The sequence below is a fragment of the Poecilia reticulata genome, linkage group LG11, assembly GCF_000633615.1.
Source record: "Poecilia reticulata strain Guanapo linkage group LG11, Guppy_female_1.0+MT, whole genome shotgun sequence".
Lineage (NCBI taxonomy): Eukaryota > Metazoa > Chordata > Actinopteri > Cyprinodontiformes > Poeciliidae > Poecilia > Poecilia reticulata.
This window is the reverse complement of record NC_024341.1, coordinates 15,169,891-15,191,155: the sequence shown is the minus strand read 5'-3', so window position 1 is coordinate 15,191,155 and position 21,265 is coordinate 15,169,891. Positions and strand designations below refer to the sequence as shown.

The window sequence follows — 21,265 nt, the reverse complement described above, 5'->3', positions numbered from 1 at the left end:
TTTTGTCACGTTCTTTATTTAACACCATGACTCAACATTAAAGTTTGAAACGATTTGAGCAAAAATGAACTGGGATTCGTTTCAGTGTCCAGCAGCATTTCATCTACAGCGAAACTAACATTGATTTGCGGGGATGTTTCAATTTACCGTTTAGCTCTTAGCATGTCAGTGCATTTGCCGCCAGCAGATGGCAGCCAGGATAATAACATGGCCTGTAAGGGTCAGTGCAGCGCTCTTCTCCAAAAGTATAAATTGTCATAAACATGCTTCAAAACTTGTTGTATACAAAACATATACATTTGGGCACATGCTTGCCTGAAAGAACCATACTTGGGACTTTTAATGTTAATGACATTTGTAACTTTTTTCCTTGACTTTTGCAATAAAGTGGTGAATACGGTTTGCAGTCTCAGAATGTACATGGTGTGCTCTTTCACTGTTTACACATTGACCCCGTTTTACCCCCACTTATTTTAGGGTAAGTGGGGGCAAGTTCCCTCCACTTACCCTAAAATCTGCAGAGTGGCGGTGCAGATTAGCCTGATGTAAAGGATCAGTTAGCCGGTTGATTAGTGCAGCATCCTGAATAAACATGGCGGGCAAACATTCACTAGCAAAGAGGTGACACAATGTTTGCCGCTGCTGCAGGGCCTCCAAGACTGAAAGACGCTGCATTCCTGATGAAGGTTGCCTGCAGTCAAAAACTTAATGATAAAGATTGCTGATCCACAACAAAGGAATCCAACCTTCAGAGAATGCACTTTGAAGCTACTCATTTATTCAGTTAGCCTCAACATCATGGTCTACCCCAAATAAAGTGGAAAATACTAGAGGTAATCAAACGTAGTATTGTTGTTGCAATACTTGATGTCATTTAATGCGTGAAAGAAAACAAGTTCATAACTCTAGTGCCATCGTCTGTTGGTCACAAATTCCTAGAAAACAATTACTGCCGTTGAAAGAAATTTAAGACATCCACTTCCGTCATGAGTCATGTGGTGTAAGCTTAAAAAAAATCCCTAATTTCACTAAATTATTTTTGGTTTTCCAAATTAAATCCAAATGATAAACTGAAGCAAGCTGTTCAGTTTCTGCAATATGTAGAGTTTTCTCCAAATTACCCGACTGACTGCTGTGATCAGGTGGAAATGCATCTTTTGAAGAACAATAATCTCAATATAAGACATGACAAGTTTTCGACTGAAATTTGTTTTGAGTGGCTGAACAGCAGTCACCGTTTTACTTCAAAGCACTTTTCCCAAATCTTAATTTTCAGATTTCTCCGTCTATTTTGAGGGAGAAACTGAACAGATCATTAAAATAACAACAGCAGAAATTTCTACATGTCAAACTTTGAATATGAAACTCGTAAAAAAAAAACAAAAAAAAAACAGGAAAAGACTAGAGATGAATGTATGGATGAAAAAACCGACAGATGATCTGGGATAGGATTAAAAGATTTTCCTATTCCTACATTATTGAACTGCAGGCTACTGTAACTAGCATGTAAACAGAATTATTTCCGTTATCTTTTCGTTTATTTTCTCTTCCATGCTCAAAGTAAAACAAAAGATTGATAGACGGATGGATGAAAGGACAGAAACAAATGAATCATGATGTGGATGGATGCATGAGTGATGGAAAAGAATGGATGAATAACAGATGCAGAAATGAATGAAAGATGGACAGATTGAAAAAAAAAATGGATGGACCGACAGACAAATGAACAGGACACATGGTGAAATTGGCAGATGGATCAAAGTGCGAATATATGGATGAACAGATGAAAGGTTCAGATGGATGGACAGACAAAACAGATGAAGGGATTAATGAAGGCTGGATGCAGACAGCGAGTGATGAATGACAGATGTATGTAGAGATGAACGGATGGGTGGATGAACAGATGGATAAAAAAAGGATAGGTGGATAAAAAAAAAAAAAAAAAAAAAGGATATGTACGGAAATATTGATCGATTGAAAGATGGATGGATGGATGGATGGACGGACGAATAGACCGGGGTACAACCCTTACAATTTGACTGTTAACCAATTTGCAGAGAAGAAATCACAGGTTCCCTCTTCTTGTTCCCAGTTAAATATTTATGTCCTTTAAGCAAACCCAAAAACTAACTCCCAACCCCACAATATTGTAAGGAAACCTCTGCTTGGCGCATCTCATTTCCAGAACTTTGTTTGTCATGCAGAAAATGAGACTTAAATTGAAACAGCTGACTCGTCACGTCTGCTTTTCATGAATGAGAATAATTTATTTAAACAGATACAAAGATTTGATCACAATCATGGATGCATAAAAGACCTAGTAAAAACAAACTCTACACAGCATTATGGGAATATGAGTAGTTAGATTTACTCTGTAAAAAAAAAAACACATCCGTAAGTAACCCCACATTGGTCCCTCTACTGAGAATGAAAGAGGGTCTTAAAAATGGACACCAAGAAAAGACACCAGGCTGCAGGTACATTCAGAGCTCTAACCTACAGTGGACTATAAAAAGCCATTTGTTCTGACGCTTATAAAGAACATACACAATTTTGAACATAAGAAACGTAAAAAATACAAGATATATACACAGTATCATTATTGTAAACTTTCTATTGCCTTATAAAAAACAAAACATCAGAGGCAACACAGTCTGTGCTCGTGTGTATCCGGCTGTTCCCGTATCGTCTCTGAGCAGCTGGGATGTTTATGCTTCCTTATCTGTAATTATTATAGGGTAATGACAGTGCCATCCTCCTCCACCCCTCCCTTGGGCAGAGCAAGACTGTGGCGTGGGTCCGTTTTCAGAGAGCTGAGGATTTTGTGCAGGCTGCCGTTGCTGTGCCGGAGCGCCGGGTTGCTGCTGTGATGAGGCGGCTGCATGTGCAGCTCGCTGTGTTTGGACTGCTGGTGCTGGCTGTGTTTAAGGTTCAGGTCTCTGTGCAGCTGGTGGCTGAGGCTGATGCTGGGTTGTGGTTGCTGGTGGTGGGACCCTCCGTTGAGACTGGTCTGGGACCGGAAGGAAGAGGTGGAGACCACCGACGGCGGCCTCGTCGGAGGGCTGGGTGGAGCCGCCGGAGTCTGCTGGTGTGTTCGGGACGCGTTGGAAGCCAGTGAGGCGTTGGACCGGAGAGACGGTCGCTTGAGGCTATTCTCGATGACGATATCCGTGTCTTCGTCGCTTTCCAGGTCGTCGTGGTAGTTGTGATGCGCCACAGAGGTCGCCTCCCGCACCGAGGCCACCGACAAACTTGGGTTGCCGATGGAGCCGCTGCTGTCCGACGACTGACCTGAGCTGCCGGAGATTCTGCTGCTGCGGACGACGTTGTTGCGCTGGTTCACCGGCTTGACGGTCACGATCAGGTTGTGGCTGTTCGCGATCATCATGTCCGTGACCTGATCCAAAGACTTCCCCGTCACTTCGATGCCGTTCACCTCCAGCACCTCGTCGTTAACCGCCAGCAGCCCGGTGCTCTCTGCCAAACCTCCAGGGACCATCCGGGATATGAAGATGCCGAAAACTTTCTCCAGGCCGTGGGAAGTCACTCGAACGCTGGTCCCGTCGCGGATGTAGAAGCCCAGGGGTTTGTCCGAACCGTGGCGGTAGAGTCGGACGCGGCGGTGGGACTCGGGCAGGATGTCCACGTCGATGATGGAGGAGACGGGACGGAAGTCCTGTGGCATGCCGATTGGGACGCGGGGACGCTTACGGTTGATGTCGCTGTTGCGAAGCGTCACCACCGCCTTCTTTTTACGAGTCAAGGTGTTGGTGCCAAAAGTGGTGTAGTCAACCTCTTCTGCAAATAAACGCAAAAAAAAAAAACAGGACAGAAAAAATTAGAAACAAATACAAATAAATCTTTATGTTAGGCGACTGCTCTGTTAAAGGAGCAATCACACCAGCCCTGTTTAGTTCACTAATCAAACACTAGTACGATTGTCTAGACAGTTTCAATTGGGGAGATGTGAATGCATCAAACTTTGATGCAGGCCAAAAAAGCAAACTCTGGTCTAGCTTCCAAATCTAGGTCTTGATTAAATGCAAAATGGAGTGGAGAGCGCTCCAGAAGCAGAAAGCATACAATAACACAGGGCATTCTGGGTCAATACAGTCTAAACAAATGCTGTAGTAACACTAGTGGGAAGAATGGCTAAAGGATTTGACCAAGTAGACAAAAGAGAAATCTTATACTTGCTAAATTCTGACTCTACTCCATGTTTGTTTATATTTTGGGAAGAAGGAAGTTGCGCTCCTTTCTTCCTTGGGATGTTTTCCTGTAATTTCCTTCATGAGGTGGTGCTGCAGCGCCACCACAGGCAAGGGGGTGAAACAGGTTTCTCAAATGGTTTGGCTCGTTTGACGGTGCAGTGTGAAAGTGAACCACACCAGCTGCAAATGTAACAAGTGTTGCAAATTCAATTCTCAAATCAAACCAAGTCCGCCAGACTGTCTGGTGTGAAAACGCCCTAAGGACACCAAAAACAAATCGTAAACAATTTTTCGCTAGAAATCACCTGGTTTCAGATCACAGATTCAGATCATTTTCCATCACAATCAGCTGAAAATCATCAGCTTACTGGCAGATCAAGCCGAACTGGTGATCAGCCAGCGAGGAACGACACAAAGACTCAAATGTGATCCACACGCTGCTGTCAGCGAGAAGCAGCAAACATGTTGCGTGTGCATATTAGTTTCAGGACTGCCGAGTGCTGCGGCGCATTCCTCTGCTGACAGTGACGATCCACCCCTCCGCAAGCAGCGAGCAGCTGCATGCACCCTGCATATCTGTGCTCAAACACAGTGGCGCGTACGTGCAGCCATCCATCACGCGAGCGGATCAGCCATCAGTCAGGGATAATGAGGGAATACAGGATGGTGCAACCGATTGAAAATAGTTGTGGTAATTGAGTTAAGGCCTGATGCTTCAGGTCTGAGGTTTTGGAGCAATCAGTGGAACAATGAAGGCCTTCATAGAGTACTGGATCTCTGATTCAAAGGGTGAGTCATATCCTCAAGATATCACAACTACTGATGAGCATATATTCATGTACTTATGTAAATAGGAAAAATAATAAAAGATTAGTTTGCTTTGAAGGTCAACCACAAGCTGGTGTATTCCTATAGTTGCGAGTACATTAAGACACCCCAAGCTGGAGGGGAAGATAAACATGCTGCGGTGAAAAAAAAACAAAACAAAAAAAAAAAAACAACTTGATATCTGTCTGATCTTCCCATCTTTCTCTGCGACCGGCAGGAAATCTGGACGAAGTAAACCAGGATGTGACAGGAAGCGAAGGTCTCCCAGTGGGAGCATCAGCTCCTGCACTTTCATGAGTCACATTTGCCCTTTCGAGCTTTACTCGTTTATTTTTTTCCAGTAATGCATGTTGAAACCTTTTCTATACTTTTCTCCCCTAATCTTTGCACCCCTGAAATTAATTTAGACCCTTTAAACAGAAACAGAGGCCAGCTCCTCAGGCTCCCTTCTCACATTGTAAAGTGTCTTCTCCTGCAGCTTCTCTTCCTTCTGTAACTTGTCGACTAAGCAAGAACAAGTCTAGCGATGGGGGCGCGAGGGGAAAGGGAGGGAGAAAAAGAAACGCGCATGGAGGATCTGGGGAGATTTGTTACGTGCTTGTGGTGCAAGTCAGACGCAAGAAGCAACTTCTGGGAGTCAAGAAGCTGCTCTCTGTTAGGGAACGCTGTTCAATTTGCCGAAATGCTTTCTCATGTTGCAAACACAAAGTTTATAGTATCGCAGGGGGATTTAAGATGATTGCAAAACAGAAAATTGTGCCTAAGGGCACAAATTGTAAAAATGTGAAGGCCTTATTGGAGAACATTACCATGGAAACCAAGAAGTGGAGGAAAGTAGAAAAAAAAGAAGAAGAAAGAATTGAGGCAGGGTGAAATTGGATGACAATGTCCCAAACTTTGATCATGCATCTAAAATAAACTCTAGTATTTGTCACATGGCATTTAGGGATCAGAAGAAGCATGTAAACAGGTCATCCCGAGCACATTTTGAAACAAGGTGGTGGCTGAGTCATTCTGTGTGGATGCATCGTTTTGGATGAAGCACAAGAATCTGTCCAGAGCTGATGGGAAGATGGATGGAGCTCAGTAAATACAAGGAAATCCTGGACGGAAAATGTATTAAAGGTCGCAAAAACACATGAGACTTGGGAGGAAGTTCACCGTCCAGCAGGTCATCATCCCTGAACACACAGCCAGAGCTACAAGGGATTAGTTTAGGTCAATGTGTACTTATGATCTAGAATTACAAATCTCAACAAAACACACTGAAGTTCGGAGATGTGAAGTGGCAAAAATGTGAAACGGGTTCCAGAGGTGTGAAAGGGAGAAAAGATCTCCCAGCTCAACAAAATTAGTGTTGTTCAGTTTTCACAATCTTAAGAAAGCAAGTCTGAAAGAAATCGCACCGACGTCAACAGACGTTCCCCCCCCCAAAAAAGAAAAAAAATCATCAAGTGGTATTTTCAGTTTTCGGTGCATGTTCTGGCAGAAGTTGATCTGATTGAATCCAGACAAGGCGCTTGCTACAGGGCAGGAATTTCTGCCACAAGTGCAAGTTTTCCACTGATGGGAACCATATTGGGGAGGAGTTGCAGCAAGAGTCTCATTACAGGTTTTTAAGTGCAACACCCTGCGTCCGCACCCCTCACGTCGCTCTCAAACTCGAGCCGCAGCAAACGGCGCGCCACATCGCCCGGGTTACGCCGAGGGATAGGTGACCCAGCAGGCATAGAGCCAATGTCTGCAATCCAAACGCTGCTTTCAGCGGGTAACGTCTTACAGCTGTTTGGCAAAAATAAAATAATGGAAAAAAAAAAAAAAGACAAGGCATATATGCTGGAGTAATTTGTTTTATAAAAACCTACAAATTCAAAGGGGAGGGGAGTGGCTCAGTGCAGGGCAACAACTACTGGTGGAAATGTCTAGTTAATCTGAGCAGGTGTTTTGGGATTTACCCAAGAAACGCTACGAAAACTATATTTTAGGAAAGTCTATAACCACATTTCATCAGGATATGTTATTAGCAGTAACGCAACAGCAGGTCTGCCCAATTCTACCCACAACTTTTAGCAACAAAAAAAAGAAAAAAAAGAAAAGAAAATTAAGACACTCTGCTTCATATTTTTAACGCAGTAAATCTCTTTTTTCACCCTTTCCTCAGACTGGCTCCATCAATCTCTCTCACAGTTGAGCTGCACCGAAGAAGAGCCTACATCCAAGTTCAGATCAACTGTTTTGCATTATGGTAACATTTTTGTTGCTAAAACTTTCACAAGCGCTCTATTAACAGTAAGCTGCAACAGCACCACCCACGACCACAGGCGACTTCTCAGTTTAGCAGACGAGGTTCTTTCAACTCTATTCTCCTTACAAAATAGCAGATTTTTCTCCCCACTTCTGCACGTAACAAATCATTTGAAAACCGCTGCAGTTTATTCTGGCCAGAGAAAACAACCCTAATTACACTGTCCTCCATCTACCCCTGAGCTACTATGAAGTCATGATTCCTTCACGTTTTATGTAATGATTCTATGCTTCTTTAGGCTCAAATTTACAGAGTTCTCACAGATGTTTGACCAACGTTTTCAGTTCAAATGCAAAAATTCACCATACATTTAGAGCAAATAAAATGCTCTGAATATGGAACCTAAAAAAAAAAAAAAAACAGATATGGAAGGAGGGAAGAATAGATGATGGCCAAGGATGGATGAAAAAATTAATTAAAAAAGATGCCTGGACAAACCAATGCATCGTCAAATGTTGAATTCAGTGACGAGTAGAGGATGTGCTTTATTTGTAAATGATGAAACCAACTGATAAGTTGGCTTTCATCTAGAATTATGTAGAGACATGTAGATATATTTATATTTGATTCTTTTCAAGAAAATTGTCATCAACTGACCTGATGTTGAAAATGGTTCCTTTTATGTCCAGAACAATAAGTTAATTAGTGTACAAGTCTGAGCTGGAACCAACAACGTGAACCAAAAATGGCCCTTCATTACTATACTAATAGTGTATGAGTGGTTCCTCCAGTCTAATTTAAAATTAAAGGAACACCTCTTTTGACTTTAGATCTAAATAATCTGTAAATCTCATAAAAACAGTTGAAGGAGCCAGAAAGGTTTTAACCATCGAGTCCCTGACATCAAGGTCCAAGGTCTGCTTAAAGTGGGCGACACACGAGAGGGTGGTCCAGTCGATAACACTGCAGTCACTGTAATGCCTTCTGAAAACGAACTCCCTCCTACAAGAGAACATCGAGCCGAGCTCATGTGAAGCATCTGATCAAAGACCGACAGGTCAGCGAACGTCCAACCGAACCTCCCAACCTCAGTTTCTCTGATGGAAAAGATCTTTAAATTGGCTCCTGTTCGGTAATTCCTTGCTGTTATTTACATTTAGCTACGTAAAAGTAACTTTTTTTTTTACAGTACTGCTTGGAAATTCTCACAGCAGACATAAACTATCTAACCTGAAGACAACAGCTTTTTTTAAAGAACAGTTTGTATTTATATTAAAAAAAAAATTCTGCAAAATAGGCTTGCGAGTTCTTTGGCATTTTAATCAGAGCTACGTTAAACCTTTTTGAGTGAGTGTGCATTCAGTCAGTCAGTCAGTAATGTAAAAACTTAAATACTAAGATAAAATTAAAATATTGCAGTTGGCGTAAATCAAATGTAAAGCATGCTATTCCAGATTCCAGTTATCTTGTCCTTATGACTGGAGATATTCATAAAAAGGAGCTTTATAAGTTTTAATAGTCTTCATTTGCGTCCATATGAGCGTGTACGATCTGGCGCAAAGGGGTGGAGGCAGGAGGAGAGCGTGCAGCTTATTTTTTTGGGATACAAGTAGGGACGTTTGAAGGTTGAAGCCACAGATTTAGAGGAAACCCCAGTTTAGAAACGCAAACAGCTGGTTGTGTTTATGTTTAACATGATTCTGTTCCAAGTTCAGGATCAGGAAACTGCACTAAAAAACAAATCAAAGCAAAGCTACTTAAATGGCGCAGAGTATTATAAAAGCTCTGCTCCAAACTCGTGCATAACAGAATGAGATTACTGTTGTCATGCTTTGCAAAATCCGTCAAGATCCTACAGAAAAACCATAAAGGGGAATTTTATGAAGAAAAATTGGAGCTTAGACCTTCTGACACCAGAAGACGGGCTCTTGACCAACCCACAGCGCGGTCGGAGGAAGGGTCAGAGGTGAAAAGACGGCTCCTGGTCGACTTCTACCTCTCGCGGCTGACACTAAAGGAATGTAGCTGGAGATATCACTGAACAGCTTGAAAGTCTGCAGTACTACCCCAAGACAGGCGTGAGGTCCTCTGACCTCTGCGAGGGGTAACATGATCCCATCACTGAATTATCCTTAAAGTGTTTCTTTAAGGAAAAGAGGTTTTTAATGACCCGAATCCCATAGTGGCCAGAATCCGCTCGGTGGGAATCTTCTAGTAAACTGAATTCGGTCGGGGTTTTCAGATCCTATTAAAAGCCCCACGCTGTTTTTAGCCCTCTAAAGTAAAACGGTACATGGAAGAGAGGAAAGTCAGGCTTTGTTCCACCGAGGCCCACCTCTAGTTAAGCAAAGTGGCAAAAACCGTTTTAATGTTCTGCAACTTTTCCAGAATCCCCCAATAAAAGCTGAGAATCTAAGAGTTTTATGATCAGCCATTAGGATGCCTCAACACGCTTGTTCCTGGCAAATCTTCACCGCAGCTGAAAACACAGCGCAAGAAACCAACTACAGCTGAGTCAGTACTTCAAGTCCTTTCTAGAAAGTCGGTATGGTTTTATGTGTTGCTGGCGTAATGAAGGGAGACAGATGAAGCATTAATGCTATAAACATACCATCAGACACAAACACGGGAACTTTTTTTTTTTTTTTTTATGGCACGCAGCAAAGACCTGCAGAAGCCCCATAATCGTTGTCAGTCAGAAATCCAGACTGTGGACGTTTAAAGCAGCGTTTGAGGCCAGATTTGGGTGTTATATTTCAGACAGGGCTTTGTGAAAACTTGCACACAATATACTTGTTGTACCTGTGCTAACAAAGACAGGAGGAACCAAACTGCCCGCAGGAACAAGAGCAATTTGTCAATGTTTGATTCATGCAGTGCAGCAAGCAGCATTAACGCAGTATGCTGAAGTACGACAACGCATTTGTCAGAATAATAAGCAGAAAGGGAAATAAAGAAAGCATCTCTAGCACTTAGTTTAGAATAGTTTGGTCAGGAAAAGCAAGTGCTAACAGGTCTTGCTAAAAACAACAATGGTTGAAGATGTTCAAAATGAAAATGACTACTATTTTGTAAATTTTTTTTGTAGGTCTGAATTTTAACAAACGAGTCAGAAAGCACAGAAAATTAGTTCAAGGTCAACTCCTGTTAGCAAAACATCAACTTAAACCATCGGCCTGCAACCTGATCTGCGGCCTAAAATGTTAACTTTGTACTCATGTTTTATGTTTTGAAATATTATTGAAATCCGTTTCAACTGCAGTGCTGTGCAACAGTATCTGCTCTCTTCTCGCACAGTGTGACGTCGCCTCTCGTCCCAACATTATTATTGCTAATGGTTCACAACAGAAATTGTGCTTTAGGGTGCTGTACTTTTGCAATAAACTAATCAACAATCCAACACGAAGAAGTAAAACAGAGCTCTTTCCCCTTTAAATATGAAGTTTTATTTGTTTGGGTATGGCATAGTGACAATGAAGTAGATTGTGGGGGTTTTAAATGAAACGAAGAAGCAATGTGTGGTCTTTATTTTTCTGTCTTGAAAATGTGAGGAAATATACATAGAATATCTGTAAATATTGGTTAATGGCCAAAGCACAAATAATGTTAAATGTCAATCATATTGACCCAAATTTATTATAAAGATTTTAACCTGCAAAAACAGAGTTATTCAAAATTCAGGCGTCATGAAACTGACTTTCAGAACGTTTACCTTGAAACCGACCCATGTCAGCACTCTGCACAAAGATTCCGTCCTTGGCATTTGTGATATTTTTACTTTGCGATATGACCTAGAGATTAGAAAGCCCCAAAGAGAATCTCTGAAAAACAGCCGTTCCTTTCAGACTACTTCACGCAGCGCTCCAGCTTCAACGCAGGAGAAGAGCTAAAACTATTATTAAGAAAAACATTTATTCAACTCCTCATCTTGCACAAAACACCCAAACTTGCTACCTTTAGCAAAACATGTGCTGCCTGGGAGGAATATCATCAGGTTGTGTCATTCGTATCTCGTTTCTGTTGCTCATGATCGTCGGGTTTCTTCGAGTATGAAGGCTTTTGTTTTTAGAAATGTACTGTTCTGCCAATAACTGCATAGGACAACCTCCGACACCGACTCTGGACCGAGAAACGGCTTTATAGAACATGTCGACACCAGCGCGGTTCAACATCATGGCGCTTCCCAAGCCATAAAACTTATTTCATAGTTTGAAAACAATGATCCCATTGGACAGCGCTGAAGTAATTTCCTCAGCAGTAAAAAGAACAAGCATATATACCCTGCAGCTGTGTCCGAAAGCACACTCGGCTACAGTCCGACTATGCATGTGACATTCCTGCACCCCGACAACCTTCCACCAGCCCCCCTCCCTCCCCGCCCCCCCCAGCCTCAACGCCGCGTCTTCGTCCAGGCGTGACAGAGTGCTCAGTGACAGCAGAGGCCACGATCTGAGACGAAGCGCAGGAAGAACAGTGCAGGACGCTGCTGCCTTTAGCATTAGGTCACTGGATGCTGTGACAGTGGGCTTTATCGTGGGCCCCACAGTGAGAAATGCACACACGCAGCTGGAATCCCCCCACCCCCCTACTCTCAAACCTATAAAGTACAAAAGGATGAAACCTCACATGACACGGCGCATCCTTGCTGGACAAAAGGAGATAAGCGCAACACAATGCAGTTCACCAAATGCCCTGGAAGCAGAACATTTCCCCTCCCGTCTTTCTTGCTGAAGGAAAAGGTTAAAAAATAGACGCAGGACACTCTTTACAGCACTTTGTAGATAACATTGATCAGAAATGGCTAATTTTCATGAATGATCCTAAGTGGTTTCATTAAACCACACTGAAATGCATAGTATTAGTAGGACTAGAGACTTTTCCTTTAAGCATTTCTCACCACTCATTTTTAAGACATCAACCAAGACTCTTAGCTCACCCCAACAGAGAAAAAAAAAAAAAGCAGTCCAGACAGAATGAAGAACTTTTTTTTTTAAACATGCAAACATATTTCACATTCTTGCAGGGGAGGTTAAGGCAGGGCCTGGGTGGAAATTCGGAGGAGCTCGATAAACATACCAGAATATAATACACAGTGGTGCACAAAGTTGGAGTTTAAACAGAGAAGCCACAAGTTTCATTCATTTTTGCACAGCTTTGACGTTCTGGCCTACAGAAAAGAGTAAACACAGATTCGCAAAAAGCCTTCAGACAAATTCATCCGTAAACAGGAGAGAAATCTCACTTTGGGGGGAAATAAAAATCCAAATCTCAATTCGGAAATATTTTATTCGAGGTAAACATTCCGATGCGTTTTTCCTGTAGCTTAATTGGTGGAAATACGAGGCGATTGACGCAGTTACAAATTTGCCAGTCATGTTCATCTTACTCCATGTACAGTGGGGGAGGTTGTAATGAAAACTAAAACATCTCTAAGGCTCACAATCTAAGAACTGCTGCAAAAAAGTGGCAACAAGGACAACAATTAAGATAGTTTTATGGGGGCATGGTGACGAACAGTCACTTTTCTGACACCATCACACAAATGAAGATATACGAACATATCTGACCTCTAATGGGACATTAAGTGGAGCCATGTGCTTTCGTCGAACTGAGATCTTTGGCAAAAAAAAAAAAGCCATCCTAGGAGTGTTCTGCCTCAAGATCGTTTTTCCTCTTTTCTTACTTAGCAATGCTACTGCAAGCCAAATCTTAAAAATAATAATAATAAAAAAAAAAAACAGAGAAAAAGTCAATGAAATCAGCCACAAAACAATTATTATCGATTCATCACTATTTTCCAATCCAATGTACATCTGTACTCACTGCAGAGTTAGTAGGAAAATCTACAATAGCATAGCCTGCTTATGCTAAATCTGCTTAGCATGCACGCTTTGGGAAGATATAAAAAAAAAAAAAAGAAGAAAAGAAAACAGGGTGATTTGCACAAACCGTTTCCTAAACAGCGGGAAAAAAAACAACAAAAACAATAAAACTACAGCAGTCATTTGAAGACCCAACAAGGCTGTAAAACCTTTGCGTGCATTTACAGTATAAGCCGAATAGGGATTTGCATGCACTCTCTCACTGCAGTCGCTCATTTAACGAGCAGTTGCTGCAGCACACAGAGGCCGCAGCCGCACATCTGGGACAAGTTACAAAGAGCTGCCGAGGCTGCGCGATGCCTGCCAGAACAGCCCGTGCGGTGCTGTGGGGGAGCGGAGCGGAGCGCGTCGCAGGTTTAGGACTCATCTACAGGGAAGAGGAGCGCGCTTAAGGGAAAACGTGTGCGTGCGTGTGTGCTCACAAGGAGATTAATTTTATTTGTGTGCTGGCGAGAGTAGAGGCCGATATCCAGCAGAGATGGGGATGGGAAGAAAAGATCAAAGCGGCGAGGTACGTGCAGGTCTTGCATTCCTAAGAGAGGCAGCAATCCGCCGCTCTCCGTCGAGTTATCGCTCATAAACTGACGAGGAGGTTTCTTAGCAGACGTTTAGTTGCAGCCGGCCCGCTCGTGGTAATCTGCACCTTTCCAGCCCCCTCCAAAAGAAAACTAACAAAAAATAAATAAATACAAAAAACAACAACAACAAAAAAATCCCCCAAAACACATGCTGTTAATTTAAGCTCTCCACATTCACTTCCATCTGGTCAACAGGTACCGAGGCCGACGGCGCTGCTAGCTGCTCAAGCGACCGAAAAATGGCTGCTGCCACCAGACGCTAAACTGAATCCAGATTCTGGAAACGCGTTGCCTGAAGCGACACTTAAAATTACAGTAAATGTTGTTTACCAATTTGGTCATTTCTAAGGTCAATCGATTGCACTGAATTTTATTCTACGCCTTAACGTTTCCACTTCACACTTAAAAGTGAAATCCCAAACATTATGAAGTTTGTGGTTGTGACATCAGAATGTGGAGAAGTTAAAAGTGTCAATACTTTTGTAATTCTTTTTTTTTTTTACAGGTAAAAGAAGGATCCGAGTAGATGGATTTTAAAAGAAAGCATATGGAATAAGTTGCTTTGCTTCTATGCTAGTGACTAAAAAGGGAGTACATGCCGGAGATACAAACACAGTTTGGATAACAGCACGATTACTAACACTCCCTGAACTTTAAACAGACACCAGGGAAGCTTTTTGTTGACATTAATAAGACGTGAAGGTTTAGATATCCAGAGTAGAAACAATCCCTCAGATCAAACTCCCAACATTCAACCACTGATTCACCTCCTCAGATGTTTAATGAATCGCGGGTTGGGAGGATTTGCTCTCAACTGGACGTTCTTCAGAACGGATAAACAAGAAAAACATCGTCCTCACAGTCCCGTCTGGGAACAGTTCATTTGCTTCGACATCGGCAATGAGGAAGACAACGGACAAGCATTCATTCACAAAAGCTTCTTTTAGAATAACGTAAAAAAAAGCCTGGACTTATTTATGACATTTAAATAGATGGAAACAACTTTAATAAACAGAGAAAAGAATGCAGTGGTTGCAGCGGAGGGCTGGACGTTCTGCATTATTCTCCACTATAAATTTTGCTCAACCGCCGAGACTCGAAGCAACATAGTTTTGACTCTGAATCTGGCACACGAACATGGGAACATCCTAAAATGTGGAGGCCGCTTTTACCGTCTGAACCCGGATTAACGAAAAAGCACAGGATTTAGAACGGTGATATAATGAAATCCAAGTCAAGCAGAGAGACAATTATAATATTTAGAGCAGCATTATGGACACCGTTACATGCCATAAGCAAAAACAATAGCCCTACTGTAGTTTGAAAGATATTTCTATGACATATTTTCTTATGTGAACAATTGAGCAATGAGTACAATTAACTTTACTGGAGCAAATCTTAAACGTGGAACCAAACATTATGACTTCAATGAGCACCAAAGTATGTCCAGTTTGGATTCAAGTTGGCTCAAATTTCAAACCAACTCCATGAGTTTGTTTTGGTGAGCAAAGGTTTAGCCTGATTACGCAGAAGCTCGTCCTCCAATAATATAAACATATTGTTCAACAAAAGCAAATAACTGGTTTTAAATTAAAGATTGAAAACATCCTGAACTTCAAAGTTGAGCAAAAACAAGTACTTTTTTTTTAAACATTGATTTTACTTTATTACTTATGGTTGCGGAAAAATGCATTTCATTTTATTGATTTTCCAAACGTCATCTTGCTGGGTATTTGAATATCATTTAGCAGATTGGAAATGTATTCAGATAGCTCATTATGTTTGCTCTATAAATTATCTGAACTCATATTGACAATTGGGGGCTGCAAGATTTTAAGGAAACACTGAATAACATATCTGACATAACACCAATTCTGGTAAACCCACATTTTCTTGATCATCCCCTTTCCACAACATGCAGCATGTTGATCGCTACAAGTCAGGAAGTGGCTACAAGAAAAACAGCTGGTCACCTAAGCTTGTCCAGGACTACGGTTAGATATACCCAAGATGTTAAAAACAGCTGTAACTCTAACCACAATCAAGGTTGACCAAAGTCTATAAACTATAAATAGTAAGAGAAGAATCATAAAGAAGGCAAAAAAAAAGCATCTTGGGGTAAATAATTGAAGCTTTTTGTTCACATCTTTACCAGCTGATTCAGTAATTGCCAGTTAATGAAGTGGTGTTATCTAAAATCTGGCTAAATGAGAAAACCAATAAAGAAACAGAAAAAAAAAAAAAAAATCAACAGGAGGAATGTTGCTGGGAGTTGACGACTATTGTTTTGACATAAAAAAAAACAACTACTTTCTACAGGTTCGTTTTCTATTCCCGTCTTATTTTCCCCCTTTTTTTTGCAACAAAACTACCGATTTTACATAACGGGTTGATATTTATTAGTCGTTACTGTCAAAAGTCACACTCATGGGTCACAATTAAATCTTTCAATTAGGTCATTATGTTTGCTACCACCATTTTTTTAACTCTCCCCCTCATATGTGCATGTGAACTCTTGCTTTACACATTAAATTTAGTCAGCTCTGCACCACAAAGTCCAAGCATGGGTCAAATTAAAGCAAGGCTTTCAAAAATATAGCTTTGTCTAGTCTTAGTGGTTCTCTTGCACTGAACTCCTGCAGACCTCTAAAGCTCTTTACAACCTTCTGCTTCCTAACCCTTTGACATTGCTCAACTCAAATCACTTTCTAATCTTATCAGCTGCAGGTAACAGACAACAAGCAGACTAGCTGGATTATGTCGCCTGTCTGCCTCACACACCCTCCTACATAGTCCAGGCCACGACATGCTGGAGGATGCAACATATAGAGAGACAAGCAAGGAAACGAGACAGACGTGTAATAAACACCGATGTGGCTTAGAAGAGATAGGAAAAAGAAAATGTTTTCAGCCAAAACATCAAGCCGACTTATGCGTGGATCAAATTTTGTTTGTGTTGAACTTAGGGGTTTTTGAGAAAGAGCGAGAAAGCGGTCACTGAGGACATCTTGCCGAGAGGGTCTAAACATCGTATTCCTAAGAAAAGCAATCCCTTGTTGGATTTCTCACTCACATCAGGGGCAGAAAAAAACAAAACAAAACAAAAACAACCAGTCGCATTACAACTCGACCCGAAAGCAGCCAAAGAAAATGTCAGAAACAAATTTGGATAATTTTCATCCTGATTTCAATCAAATCCAAGGCTACACATGTATTCATGCTCCCCAAAATCCTCAGCTATGAAACTTTACATTTAGTCCATCTCTAGGAACTGTCCACACCTATAGTTCCTTTTTCATACTTTGTAAAAGATACTGTTCAGTTGTATCGCAAATGGAAATCACACTCGACTTGGACAAAGTTTCCAAATATCGATTAAAGTGATAATAAACAGACAAAAAGACTGGATTTGAGCAAACCTGACATATTACAGCAGCTTTCTAGACATTTAATTTTGCTTTGTATGGTATATGCGGACAAGGAAAATGATAGTTTGTACAGTTTTCACTACAACTTGCCATTTTTTGCATTTAATTTTACCAATATGCTAGAAAGAATATGTACAATAGAATACGGTGTTGTCTGCATAGAAGTGAATTAGTTGTATCTGGAGTCAAAATATAGAATTGGTTAAAAACGATGAAGAAATGTCAAGTTATAAAAAAATAAAAGGAATACACTTTGCAGTTCAGTACCATTAAATGTTTCTTGTAGGAATCTATGTAAAGATCCGTGGAGCTGCAGTCTCAAATCGACAAACAATGAAAAGTCTTTCCAGACACTCCGGAATGAGCGCACCACAGCTGTCCTAGTGTTTACTTGGGCAAAATCTTTTGCAAGCTTGGACAGATCGCTCGCTCTTTTCGCCCAGCACCTGAAACATCCAACCACCCCCCTCTGTTAGATACCAACACAGCATAACCCAATGCTTCCTGTGCACGATGACACACATCCTGGTTTCTTCCTTGCTCCTTCTTTGCTCTACGTACTCCATTTGTGGACGATTTCTGCTGGTCTTTGGAGAATACTTTGTCTCCCTCTCACTCTTTCGCAAACACACACACACACCATGTCAACAAAAAGTGTCTGTGGGAGTGTTTCCACAAGAGCTGTCAGTGTCCATTGTTTCAGGCTGCAATTCATATCAGGACAAGAGTCAGGGCTCATTCCTCCCCTCCTCCATTCTTTTCCTTCCTCTCCCATCCTGAACTGCTGAGTTGGCCTGATTCAACCGCCAACTCGTGGCCTGGCTGTTTGGAAAAGGGTGTGTGTGTGTGTGTGTGTGTGTGTGTGTGTGTGACAGGGGGGCAGCTTCTTCTCACGGTGTTGCTGTCTGCTTTTGTCAGGCATCTGAGTCACTTCAGAAGCAGATAACCTAACAGCAATAAGTGTCTGAATGGTCCATTAAATTTAAAGTATGAAGCGTTAAAGAGAATTGTACGTCGGGTAGGCATACAAGTACATTTCATTTTATTTAAAGATGATCAACTTGCAGCAACGGTATGAAGGAAAGTTTTAGCCCTTTTCTTACAGTAACGGATAAAAACTTTGATCGACCTCAACACCTGGAACCTGCTCTCATCTACTCAGGTTAAACAGATGGTACTACTTTAATTGCTTTATGTATTAAACATTTTGAAATGTAATTTGCTTTCTGAAGATCACTTGAACACCCCCTCTGGATATTCCGTGACTCAGCGGGTCCCCTGAGCGCCTTATGTTTAGAAGCAGCAGCTTCATACGTATGAATGACGTAGCCATTTTTACAGAGATGAGTGCCCCGGGTCACATCTTCTTTACGGCAGTAAAATTCTTGATCAGATTTCCTTCAAAACAACAACAAAAAAAGTTGCGATTACTAAACAAAGTGCCCGCAGATCAACTTGATATCAGAAGAAAGTCGGACGGGTCAGGAAACTCTAAAGCAATAAGGAAAGACTCGAGAATCATCCACTGTACCGTTTCTGCAGATAAGATTGCAGTCTGAAGCCGGTAATCTTAAAAAAACAACAAAAAACAAAAACAAGATAAAAGTTTAGGACATCTAAGAAGCGTGTCGATACATGTCCAACATCGTAGACAAGGAAGTGAGTTTATCATTAAACAGTAAAATGACTTAAACTAAATGGTCATAAATACAAGAGGAAAGTGAGTAAACCTTATTTTTGTGTTTAAGAAATGTACCTATTGAATTTATATTTAGATTTTGTGCCCAAGTGCTGTTTTAAGTTCAGCTACACCCTGACGACGTTTTTTTAAATCTACTTTTTCCACCATTTTTTTCATAACAGCAAATTAGTTCCCATTTCACCAGGGATGCCGGAAAGGTAAACAACCCTGAAGAAACGGTCAACTCCCTCTTCGCAAGACAGACTCGCTCACCATTTCTAGTAAAAAACAACATTAAATTAACTGTACTGTCGCAAAAAATGAATCTTTTTCTAAGACACTTCTGACTGGTTAAACAAGGCTTGACAAGGCAAATATCATTAAGTAAATATAAAAGAGGGATAAAGAAACTGATAGGCATACACGCAACCTTGATGCAGACATACTGGTTTGCACAAAGCTGGGTCATATTTATGCCACATTCCTGCTGTAAGGATACAAAGAGGAAAGTGTCCCCTTATTAAGACTCACAATTTTTCCCAAATACCTAGGCGATAATATGAAGAAGTTGTCTTGTTTACAGCCTAGATGTTTCCTTTGCTACCAGCTGTGCGCCTCTCGTCATGAGCCGGGCGGCTCTGAAGCCGAACTCGCCTGCGGTGAGCGTCGAGGAGCGGAGTCGGTCCCTCCTTTGTAATTATGGACTCTGAAAATAACTCTTTACAAAAGGCCCAAGGTTCATGTTGTGCTCGCTGAACTCCGACGCACAAAAGCTGCGTGATGTCTCTCCTAAGCCAGACTAAGTGGATGTAGACAAATTCCTCGGGGGATTAAAGAGATTTTTCTACCTCAAAAGGAAAGTTGTCCATTTGAAGTATGTAAAATAAATGAGAAATGCTTGGAAGTTTACTTCTTCTGGAGCAAGACAACCCTCGAGGGACGCCGTCGAAAACGAACAGGAAACTACGCCGGATCGCCAGATAACCGCAGCAATCCCCCACTTGCACACGTTTAAAGCCAATTTGCACGTTTTGATTAGAATTAGGTGAGCTGGGATTTCATCAGAGGAAACTAATCTTTCGCTCAAGCGTACACTTGTGTTGGCAACTTTTTTTTTAAACGGGGATTAGTGCGAGTTTTCTACTGTTGCGCACACATACAGAGCATGCCTGGCCTTGTCTTGTCATCCAGCAGGGCTGTAATTAAGGAGGAACTGCAGTGAGCAGTCTCACAGCGAGCCGTCTCTGCACAAACCAACGACTCCGCCCTCGAAAACCCACTAAACGCCCACCCGGCATGCTAACTCCCCACTCTCCCTAACCCTAAATGTTTGCCCCTTTTCCTCGCTTTTCTCATGCCTCTGCCAAAAAAAGAAAAGAAAATGTAGTCGGGGAATTTTTTCTCGGTTTTCCCATATCCAGTCCATCTCAGTGTCTCTGTCCTGGAAATTACCGTTTGTCATTTATGAGTAACAATTTATTCATAAAAAAAAAAAAAAGTTGCTTGCTGAAACCTCAAATACAAGGTATTCACAAACGGCTCATTAATCGTGACAAAAAAACATGAGGACATGCTTCATTTAAAACAGTATTAATGCTGTAATACACTTTGAGTGTATTACAATGGTAACATCTGGGAACTTTGGGAATAATAGGATTTTTTAAATTTAATTATTTTGTTTTGTTTTTACACACCAGTCAGGGTTCTAGATTTTCACTATAATAAAAAAATAAAGAGATCAGCTTCTTAATATGATGTTTTTGGACTTCTTTTTATGGTATTAAAAGGTGAAAAAAAGAAAATCCAGCAAGGAAGCCAGATACCCATAAGCAAGAAACAATAGAGAATAAAAATTTAATTTTCTGGAAAAAAAGAAATCCTTCCTATTAATGACTTCCACAGCTGTCAGAGCGTTGTCAAAAGAAACATGTGCTTCAGTCAGTCTATAAATCAGATAAACATGTCACATATTCCTAATTTTCTTTCAAGCCATAAAAGCAAGAGAGGAAGACAAACATTTAAATCTGTTTTTTTTCCCTCTGTAAAAAGGCTCAAGGAGTGGCTGCAGTGGTGGTTTAGGATGTTGTTTGCTCCCGGAAAGACCGGGTCAATTTTAACTTGACCACTGAGATCTGACACTCGACACACAAAAAAACAAAGACACAATCACATCTGCAAGTCAGAGACAGGACTTTATAGAGATCTTACTTAACATGAATGAAAAGCTTCAGGGTTTCAAGAAATATCCATACCAAATCAGAATTTTGTTTTTGTCAGAATAGACTCTCATGCTACCAGGTTGCACAAACAGCAACACTCTTCGGTGAAAAAAATGACTCAAAATGAACCATTTCCTGGTTCAGTGACGTTTTTAAAGAATAAAATAAGAGGAAGCACTGATATGCAAGAAGG

At 41.2% G+C, this 21,265-nt stretch overlaps 1 protein-coding gene across 1 annotated transcript in view; it reads right to left on the bottom strand.

The window, feature by feature from the left end:
- Positions 1 to 2,241: 2,241 nt before the first annotated feature.
- pard6gb (par-6 family cell polarity regulator gamma b) overlaps positions 2,242 to 21,265 on the bottom strand; it is a 32,168-nt gene continuing 13,144 nt past the window's right edge. The window contains exon 3 of the mRNA XM_008422064.2: positions 2,242 to 3,798. Within this exon, the coding sequence (XP_008420286.1) occupies positions 2,732 to 3,798 (1,067 nt within the window). The 3' untranslated portion in view covers positions 2,242 to 2,731. The remainder of the gene's footprint in view (positions 3,799 to 21,265) is intronic.